Raw genomic sequence first — 10627 nt, 5'->3', positions numbered from 1 at the left:
GCTGCTAACTAGTCCAATTCACACTGCCGTTCAGCTTCGAGTTAAGGTGCATTGGTCTTTATTTTGTTATTATTTAAGGATTTAATCCTTGTGCTACGTGTGATAGAGTAACCGGAGGCAATCTCTGGAGATTTGTGCTTCAAAAAGTACAAATTTAGGGTGGAACTCATCAAGTGCGATGCTAGGAATTCGGTTCGGAAAAGGTGATTTTTCTCAATCCTTATTTGCTGGCCCATGCATATTTACTTGAGAATTTACATGTTGTTCCTTGGTTCTTTTGAACGCACAATGGTTTTGCAATCAAGGTTAGAAAAATTGCATACTTTTCCATCAAATTGATGCCAAAACCGAAGGAGTTGCGTGGGAACTGTTTCTTTTAGCAAGCTCAAATCGTTCAATGAATTGGTCGAATTCATATTTTTTTAAGAATTGATAGAAATTATGTCTTCTCTCAAGGAAAGGTCATTTACCAATTTTTCTCAAGATCGAATTGAATTGAGCAAGAATAAGTTTTTTTTTTCTAAAAGAAAAACTGGAATTTTTTTGCATATACATATACCATAGCTGAACCTATGATGATCAGATGTTTCTTGCCTCGAGCTATCACAATTGCTTGGATTAGTCCTCTCCCGTAGTCATTTGACGTTATCTCATGTGGTGGGTGGAGTTCTAATATGATGCGGATATGTTTTTTTATCCTAGTGATTATCTCTAACAAGTATTTTCATGGAAGTGTTCATCCATTGTTAAATTGGCTTATCTTGTGATTCTTTGATGTTATCGGATGTTAGAGATAAGACTGGATCCAAATGAATTTTCATCTAATTTTTTTTAAGACTATCCGCGTTAATTTTTCCAATCTTTAAAGATAATTCTTTCAAATTAAAATTGGATTGAATTTTTGGATGAGGAAAGATGGATCCCCAATCTTATATTTTTGGCCACCCCTCTCATATTTCAAAATTTCAAGCTCAATTGATTCATTTTATTTTATTTTTGTCGTGCTTGTTTGTTTTGATTTGTAATAAAATTTGCATAATTTTAAACAAACATGCCCATAATATATGCTCCCCTATGTACCTAGACCCTTCGGAAAAATAAATCACAAGCCTTGTCCTTGATCTTATAGAATGGGATGGTGATTTAGTATATAAATTCGTGTTTTGCCCTTTGGCGAAAAGGGTGTTGTTTTTTCTATACACATAACTGCATACTGGCTCGAATCCTTGAGGATGTAGTGGATAAAATCTCGTTCTAGCCTAGATATTTGAGAATGAGAGGATTTTCGGAAAAATCGAAAATTAAAAGGTATATTATGGGCATTTTTGTTTATTTTTTTTTAGATTTTTTTATTGCTTTTGAATGATTTCTTTTATTGCCGAAAATACCAAAAAATCATCCTCCGGGTGCTTAATATATGGTCTTCATGTCACATTTTTCCAATTAATCAAAATCATTCAACTCACATTGATCAATCAAAGAAGCTTTTTCATGAAATCGGTACCGAAAGAACGCTAATTTTTCAATTAGCATAACCAAGTCCCCGAACTAATTTTCTCTAGTTCGTGGAGATAAAATAGTTCTCCTGCTATTTTATATAGATTTCTAATCAACCTACCATAAATGATTAGTGGCAGCTCCGATTAAATATTTTCTCATGAATAAATCCAAGTTGCGATTAGGTAGGACTTGGGAGGGTCCGAATTAGGTTAGTTGATTTAATTAACCTGATAATCCATTAGTTTGATTTTTAGGTCGCAACAAATTTCCCCAACGTATGTATCTCCATAAACGTCCTTTAAGATTTAGCAGGAGACATAATACTCTTCAGTCTCCAACTTGACTGTTGACCCTTCATGAGAGAACTACCAGTGGAAGCACCAATAGCTGTTGACCTTATATGCACTTTTTTTTTATGCTTTTTGTTATTTTTGTGCTGGAGTAGACCTAAGAATCGATTCTTAATCTATTGACAAATTATGACGAAACGCAATGCTCTTAATTTCTACATGAGATAGAGCTACTAAGGACACTTAGGTAATTATTATTATTTCTGGTCAAGAAAAGAGACTCGCAACAAGCGGGGATCTCAAATCTTGAATTTTCTAACTTAGCCCGTTCGGAAAATTCAGGTGGGTAATGCGTTGGTGAATTGAACAAATAAATGTTGGCAAGTTATTAGAACAATTGGTCATTTCGAAACAATGAAAAGTAATGTTTACAAATAAACTCAAATAAGAGTCGATAATTTTTAATGAAAGTGACAAGTTTTAACATATTGGTAAGTTGCATAAATAAATGTCGATGAACCATTGAAATAGTTTACAATTTAAAACAGGTGGTAACTGTTCGTGTTCTCATAAAAGTTTTCGTAACCAGCGTGTTACCGACCAAACAAAAGGGGATCGAAATTTTGTTACCAACAAGGTTTGTCAGCTATCAAGTTTGTCACATTTTTAGCAGATGATACGTATGAAACTGCTGAACATTGCCTTCAATAATCTTCACATGGCTAACATACTCTTGAACTCAAAGAGCCACTGCCTTCTTGTGTTCCTACAGCTGGAGATACCAGCTTTGGGACAACTCATCCGGGAAATGCATCTACCATACGGATGTAGTTGATCGTTCCTTTGAGGCCGTACATGCGGATCACCCTCTTTGTCTGTCGAAATCCAGTTCCATAAGGATGTGATGTTCGCGACTTGGTGTTGTACTTGAGATACTCAGCAAGCCTCTTCTCGAAGAGCTTGCGACTTGCAGACATAGACGAGATTTGAGACTCCAACCACAGATGAGCTATGACTTCACAGAGGCCTTCTTCCACCTCTGGGTGTTAGGTTTTTGGTTTATAAGCTAGTTTATGATTGAGGAAAGAAACAAAGATGGGAATATGAGAAATATTGTCGGCAAGGGAGTACAAGGGAACAAGGGGAATAAAAACTTTTATTAGTTTCTTGAGTATTGCAAAAGGAGAAGGAGAGCTTTTAGTTGGTTTTTTCTTATTCCAAGATGGACGTTTTCTAAGTCCTATTTATTGGCATATCACCGACTTTCTTTTGATAAAGAGATAAGCTTCATTGACTTTTATCCAAACTCTAGATAATTCTACGCCTGAAGACTTGATTTTTTATTTTGCATTTTTTCTTTTGACTTTTCTAGCCACTAGCTGTCCCCCCGCTAGGCCCTTTCTCTACTCTTCTAGAAAATGGATCATAAATCAACACTCCTCCTAGATCCATTTTCGTGATACTCTGAGCATACTTCGTAGCGTCTCAAATTTTGCTGGTGGTAGTGCTTTAGTGAATATGTTGGCAACTTAATCTTTGGTCTTGCAATATTTGATTTCGATCTCTCCATTATTTTGCACTTCTCGTATGAAGTGATTATTGATATGTTTGGTTCTTCCGTGGAAAACAAGATTCTCCGATATAGCAATTGCGGACTTGTTGTCACAAAATATTGAAGTTGATTTTGTCTGTGCTTCTCCAATGTCTTCTAGAATTCTTCAAAGCCATATTGCATGACTGGTAGTTGTAGCAGCGGCGACGTATTCAGCTTCCGCAATAAATTATGCCACCGACTCTTGTTTTTTGGATGCCCACGAGAATATTTCAGAACCCAATGTGAATGTATAGTCGGTAGTGCTCCTCCTATCATCGGCGGAACTTGCCCAATCACTATCGGTGTAGCGGATGAGCTTAGCCATTGCACTTGGCTGATACCAAATGCCATAATCTGTAGTTCCTCGTAAGTATCTTAGAATTCTCTTGGCAACTCCAAAGTGAATTTGACTTGGACTCTGTATGAACCGTGACAGTAGACTTGTCGCGTACATGATGTCCGGTTGTGTGGCGTGAGATATAATAGACTGCCAATCAGACTTCTGTAGAGGGAGAGGTCAGCTGTTTTTGCACCATCTTCCTTTAGTAGTTTTTCATTTGTCATGGGCGGTGTTGTAATTGATATGTAGTAATCCATCTTGAATTTCTTTTGTGAAATGAAAATCCTTTTATTTTGGTCGACTTCGATGCCGAGGAAGTAGTGCATCAAGCCCAAGTCCGTCATCTCGAACGTCTTCATCATTTCTTCTTTGAACTCTTGAATCATCTTTTCATTATTTTCTATATATATATATATATATATATATATATATATATATTTGAGATCATCTACATATAGAGAGATGACGAGAGTGTCGGACTTACCTTGGGTCTTGATGTAGAGCATCGGCTTGCTTATGCTCCTTCTGAATCCTTGCTTGGTGAAGTGTTCGTCAATTCTACTATACCACGCTCGTTGTGCCTACTTTAACCCTTAAAGAGCCTTCTTGAGCTTTAGCACTTTTTCTTCTTGGCCTTTGACGATAAAATCTTGTGGTTGTTCCACATATATTTCTTCTTGAAGATATCCATTTAAGAATGTTGATTTTATATCTAGTTGATGGATCTTCCATTCTTTCTGTGCCGCTAGAGCTATAAGAGCATGAATGCAACAGGAGCAAAAGTTTTAGTATAGTCGATACCTGGTTGTTGCAAATATCCTTTCCCCACAAACCTTGCTTTATGCTTTTGGATTGATCCATCGGCATTGAGTTTCGTCTTGTAGACCCACTTGATGCCAATCAGTTCTTTGTCTCCGAGGCATCGGCGAGCTCCCAAGTTTCATTTTTCTCGATAATCTTGATCTCTTCCTCCATGGCTTTTATCCAAACTTCTTCGTTGGACGCCTCTTCATGGTTTTCTGGTTCTAAAGCAGAAAAGTTGCATGTCATAGATTTCTAAGGGTTTTTACCCTTAGCATTGGAGAATCTGGAGTAGATTCTTCTTTCATTGCTCTCGGAGAGGATGGGGGTGTTATGTCGTGAGTGGTGAGTCTGATGCTTCACCTTCTTCTTGTGTTGTTGACTCCTCACGAGCAAGTGGTATGTTAGGCAAGGTGACATACTTCTTCTCGATCTTCTCGTTCTCCTAGTTTTAGGCAGCATTCTTGTCAAACTCGACGTCTCGACTGATCATGAGTTTCTTAGTTCTTAAACGGTGAACATACACTGCGTAAAGCTACAATAATCCACTCATGCTTGGATTCTTTTCTCTTCGGAGGGGCATTCAGTGGTTGAGAAAGAGCTGGCAATTGTGATACTGGTATGAGAACAGGATGACCTACAGACGCAGTAAGATTCACTCCTTTGTTTTCCTTAACAATATCGCCAGGTGTCGCGTTGAACTTTTTGGCCACTGACGAAAGTGCATCTCCGGGCTGCCATACATAAGTAACAAGAAAGTTGAAGCCTGCCTCCGAGTCCGCTTTTGCCGGGCACTTACAGTAGAGAGGAATAGTGACTTGGGTTCCAATCTGCAGGAGAGTTGGATTGATCCCCGGGTTCATTTCCTCTTCGACTTGCCAGTTCGTGAGGTTCTCAAATGCTTTCGTCGAGACCAGGAAGTAACTGTCACCTTTCTTGATCTGATAGGTTATGTTGGCGAAGAAACTGCCGCCACTGCAGCCGCACGTGATTGGAATGAGCAAAAGCTGGCCGGGGTACAAAGGGTCATCTTCAGAAGCCAGGTTGCTTGCCTGCGAGAGGGATAAACGGCTGACACCAAACAGGTCGGAGATGCTTCCAAAGTCGATGAATTCAGGTCCTTGCGCAATGTAGGCGACATATGATGGGCACGAGCTCAGCGAGTTGGCGGAGCACGAGAAGTTGGCTCTCGGGCTAGGAAGTGGTTGAGTTGTGACGGAGATGATGAAGACGAAGAAATGCAGAAGAAGTAAATGTTTTGGGGAGGAACGAAAGATGGCCATTGGGCTATCAGCTTGGATGGCTTGAGCCTCTCAAACCTGAGTTTAAGGAGGGTGAAGCTCCGAGGTTGGAAAAAGCCAAAAACCCATTCTAGTGTGAATCTTTCGCTTGGAATTAGGGAACTCTTCTCCTAATAAAGCCTGGAAGTAGGTTCTTGTTTTGGCTTTGAATTGAACAATTCTCATTTGGATCCAATGATAAAATAAGCTTTAGCGAATAGAATTTTTTCCCTTGGGACAGATTTTATGCGTGGAGAGGAGTGAATAGAAAATAACAGGCGGAAATATATGTGTACGGTAGAAAGTAATAGGCAGCAATTTAACCTGTATTTGTTTTTGGCTGGTAGTTGCTTTCGAAATAGAATATGCGACAAGCATCAGATTAATATAAGACGAGGGAACCCCAGTTCGGCCGGCGAAATAGATCATCCTGCATATTTATCACACGCATAGAGAGTCAGCCAAACAATAGAATAAAACTCTTGGAGCCACAAAATCTTACTTAAGAAAAATTCAAAAACCACAAAGAAACCCACAGAATATGATCTAGGATCAGTAACTAAGAGGGATATTATACACGAAAGGATCATTCGCAAAGTTGGATTTATTACCATTTGCGGAAGGACTGATGAAATGACTGCACAGAATAGAAGAACGTAGTTGCCTAGACTTTGGTTTCCAAATTTCGCTATGAGACTTGCGAAGAATTATACTTCCCCAATTTTTGTCATCTAGAAATTGAACTCAAGTCAATTTCTTAATCCGTAGAGACAAAGTATTAGCTGCCTCTTCAGCTGGGCTAACAGATTAAGTTAGCAAATCAATGTGAGGTTCCTCACTGTAGACTGTAAATGGCTCCATATAAATTCTGCACCGTCTCATCCTACGATGCCATAGATTGACCTCTTGTTGGCAACCTACCAATTTGATTCGGGGACACGGTTTCCATGGACTAACCTCGAAGGACCGAAGGCGGCATGATGTTTCTAGACAGTCGAACAGAAGGTCCGTCGAATGAGCTTACTTGCAATCCATCGACATTTTTATCTGCCAAAACAGAAAACTGTGTTTATATGGTCCAACGCAACAATAATTAAGAATAACATGAACAGATAAACAAGGAATGAATAACCAAGCTCCAGGCCAAAAGCTCCTGCCTGAAAATTGATTGTGTACGATAGTCTGACAGAACAGCAGAACAGCCGTCTCATTATCGTTTCGTCTACTATCAATCAAGCAAATAGGATTGAACATAAAGAGCCACTGTGAAGGGGCCAAGCAGAAAATAGCTTTCCCATACACACAAACAAATCCTTCGAACAAATCCCCATAAACATACCAAGCATGCAGGGGAAGATGATTCAGCTGGTTGAAGTAGAGTGTTTTCTGATATCCTGAAAGGTACAAACAAATCGAGACTTGGTCTGCATAGATAATGTGAGCCAATTTGCAAAACACAACAAGATCTTCTAACATAGACCAATGAATCATTCATAGACAGATGATCACATCTCCAGTCTATCTCAGATTGACATGAACACTGTAGATGAATAAAGACCAAACAGAAAGAATGATACAGTATGTAAACTAACAGTAAGTGGTAAACAGACTTCAAATAATTTCTTTTAATATTGAGTATATTTGACCAAATAAAGTAATACCACATGTAGATTTTGGCACTAGATACAAACTGCAATATGCAGGAGGACAGACATCGGTGTTTCCCTCAAACAAAATATGATTAGAAAGAAATGAAATTACATTATGCTTGCATCCGCAAAAAAAATGAATTAAAAAGAAATTAGATTACATTTTGATTGCATCTGCACCCCCATTATGCGACAGACTAAAGTGAGTCAGCTAGGACTTGACAGAACTAAACTTGGTCAAGGGGCTAACAGAAGTAACAACTACAGTTCTCAGATAATACAGTACATTACTAGCCCTCCCCATTTGCTGTTGGATCACAGCTTGATGTAAAAGTACTTGCATAGACGTTATAAACTTGAGTGAGGTTGGCTGAGCTCACAGTCCATATATGACCACGTAAAGCAATAGGAAGAGATTCATTTATCTCCTCACAACTTTCTTCCACCATCGCAGCCTCTCTCCTCCTGCCTTCCTTCCAAAGACTTTTCACCAGCAACTCCTTCGTGGAAGAGTCAGGAAGTAGTTTTGAGTTTCTCATGTCCTCGAACACCCTCAAAGCAAGAGCAGCTCTGTCACACTTGCAATAACCATGAATCAAAACCTTAAACATGTAAGTGTCTGGCTCGATACCGTTCTGCCTAACCATTCCAAAGATTTTCTGCACGTTCTTGATGTCTCCTTGCTTCGCAAAATGATCCATCAAACCAGACAAAGTTTGAATATCTGGGCAAATGCCATTTAAAATCATTTCTTCAAGCACCTCAAGAGCGTCAGAGCACCTACTGCACTTGGTCAATGTTCGTAACAATGATGAATATAGAACCATCAGCTTAAACTTTGAGATAGAACCACAGAGAGTTCGATCGTGACGAAAAATCTTCAAAGCAGCATCAGGATCTTTTGAAACGCCACAGAAGTCGATAACCAATTTAATGGTACTGAAAGGAAGCTTTAGTCCCTCCTGTCTGATTTTATCCATCAGCTGATTTACCAATTGGACATGACCATGTCGTGCTAAAAGGGTCATCATTCTCTGCACTGTGTAAACATCATGAGTATACCCTGGTTGGCAAGCAACCCAGCAGAAAAAGTTCCAAGCTGCCCCTGGAGATTTGAAATTCCTAAGGACTTTGCAAACCAAGCGAGTTGTCCAAACAGACTTTGCATTCTCCAATTCCAAAACATCATTGGGGCTCCAACTCTGCAAGGCATTTGCCAAAGCTCTAGGGTCTAGCCATGGTTTCAATCTGACCCCATTGACCTTGTTGACATCACAAGCAACGTTATCCTCCTCCTCGGCTTCAGCCTCATCATCATCGTCTTCTGTATCATCTACAAAATACTCGACACTTTTTATCCTCTCATCCGGCAACATGTCAGAAAGAATTTCATCATTCTCATGAATATATCCTCCCTCTTTCATATGTTGCAGTGAGCAAAGCAGAGCTCGAACAGGCAACATACCTTCAGCTTGCATATTGCTGAGTAAAAAATTCACCTCATCAAACCTTCGAACACTTACACGATTGAGAACTGTTTCGTTGTGCGCTTGATTCTCATCAATGGTAAAACACTGAAAACCTCCAAGGCTGCATCCAGCTTCCCAGAATTCACAAGGTGCTCAATAATAGTTGTATATGTCCTAGAATTAGGGTTTGCACCTTCCACAATCATCTGATGAAACATCTCCACAGCCCTGGAATCTTCACCCTGTTCTGCATATAGGCGCATGACTATGTTATACGATTCAGTGCACACATGTCTGTCCAACCCTCTATAATTATCCCAAGTATCAAGAACCGAGTCGAGGTCTCCAATTGCTGCATACCACTGCATAAGGTTCATATGGCTAACCCGAACATTTTTAAAGCTCCTGGCATTGATGGCATCAACCAAAGCATCAAGTTCCTCTCTTCGACCGGATCTGGCCAAAATGTCGGCCAGGGCATAAATCGTACCTTGCGTGTGACTAAAATTCGCATTTGATTTAAGAATGTCAATAACTGAGAGTGCAGAATCAGCAGAAGGAGCAGAACGGAGAGCGTGAGTGACTACAAACGAGTTCAAGAGCCGGTCACTTAAGAGAGTGGTAAGAGAACTCTGGGAATTTGATCGAAGTGCAAGCCGGATGGAATCAATAACTCTGGCTCTATAAAGGTAGTGCGAGACCTTGCTAGGGAAAGGGTCACGAGAAAATAAGCGAGTCTGCTGGTTTAAGGCGTTGAAGAGGCTGCCAGTTCCAGCAGAAAAGAAATGCTTGCGGAACATGGGCTTTTGTGGAATTCAAATGTCGAATGCATAACAGATGAAACTCGCTCCTGGCTGTTGAGACTGGTCCGGGCCAAAACGACACCGAGAGCCAACTTTACAAGCGAAGGATGAATTGACTGGATTCATCGAACACCTGCCTGGTGTGCCGATAAACGTCTCGGCTCGGACACACACAGCAACACGAAACCCACAACAAGGAAGAGAGGGAGAACGCAGAAACGGGGCGCAGTAAAGAGCCTTTCAATGCTTTCACACGACTTCAAACGTCATGAAGGTAATTTAGGCAAAACGAGAGGAATCAGACGTTAGGCAAAACATCAAACACCTTCGGTGCGGGCACCATTTTGCGTGAACTTTCACAAACACTCGTAAATCATCATCCCTCTAGGAGAGGAAAGAAGAGAGAGGACCCATGACAAGGCTATGAGAACGTGACAAAATAGAATTCCACAATGATATCTCTTCAGGAGGAAACATGGAGAAGACGGTTTGGAGCTTCCGAAGGCCCGGAGGGCTTACGAGCCGAGACTAGGAGCAGAGCAGTAAAGGTGGGGACTTTGCAAGGTCACACTGAAAGAAGGGATGCACCGCCCTCTCTTCTTCAGAAATCTAGCGTTTTTCTAGATTACTCTATCCAATCTACATATTTATCCTAAGACATTTCAAAAAGACCATAGGAGTATATGGATAGAGAAATATTTATGGATATATTTGTCAAGAAATATCTAGGAAAATGTATAAGAAGTTGTCGTAACCGATACTATAAAAGGGTGCCTCTTATAACAAGGGCGTGTTTTCTTCGAGCGAGTTTTTCCGACTTTTGATATCAGCTGACGTAGCAAAAACCGTTTGATAAATCCAAACAAAATCAATTCGAAACATGCACAATCACGCAAAACAT

The 10627-nt window shown here is 40.1% G+C and overlaps 1 protein-coding gene and 1 pseudogene across 1 annotated transcript; both read right to left on the bottom strand.

The window, feature by feature from the left end:
• Positions 1-4624: 4624 nt before the first annotated feature.
• LOC125312933 (serine/threonine receptor-like kinase NFP) lies at positions 4625-5808 on the bottom strand. The gene is made up of 3 exons (XM_048273021.1): positions 5050-5808; positions 4889-4970; positions 4625-4749 (listed from the first exon to the last, which is right to left on the bottom strand). The coding sequence occupies exons 1-3, from the start codon at positions 5806-5808 to the stop codon at positions 4625-4627; spliced, it is 966 nt and encodes a 321-aa protein (XP_048128978.1).
• Positions 5809-7322: 1514 nt separating this feature from the next.
• On the bottom strand, positions 7323-10247 carry LOC115731876 (annotated as a pseudogene).
• Between the last annotated feature and the right edge of the window lie 380 nt (positions 10248-10627).

This window comes from Rhodamnia argentea, chromosome 11 (assembly GCF_020921035.1).
Source record: "Rhodamnia argentea isolate NSW1041297 chromosome 11, ASM2092103v1, whole genome shotgun sequence".
Lineage (NCBI taxonomy): Eukaryota > Viridiplantae > Streptophyta > Magnoliopsida > Myrtales > Myrtaceae > Rhodamnia > Rhodamnia argentea.
Note: the sequence above shows the minus strand (reverse complement) of the source record. Positions and strands in the feature narration are given on the sequence as shown.

What these genes read in the sequence shown, in the direction of transcription:
- LOC125312933 (XM_048273021.1), bottom strand. Translation starts at nt 5,808, where the DNA reads ATGGCCATCTTTCGTTCCTCCCCAAAACATTTACTTCTTCTGCATTTC. An exon ending in TTATTGTAGCTTTACGCAGT is followed by an intron (nt 4,971 to 5,049) that starts GTATGTTCACCG and finishes GCCTAAAACTAG; the next exon opens with GAGAACGAGAAGATCGAGAA. An exon ending in GTCAACAACACAAGAAGAAG is followed by an intron (nt 4,750 to 4,888) that starts GTGAAGCATCAG and finishes TTTCTGCTTTAG; the next exon opens with AACCAGAAAACCATGAAGAG.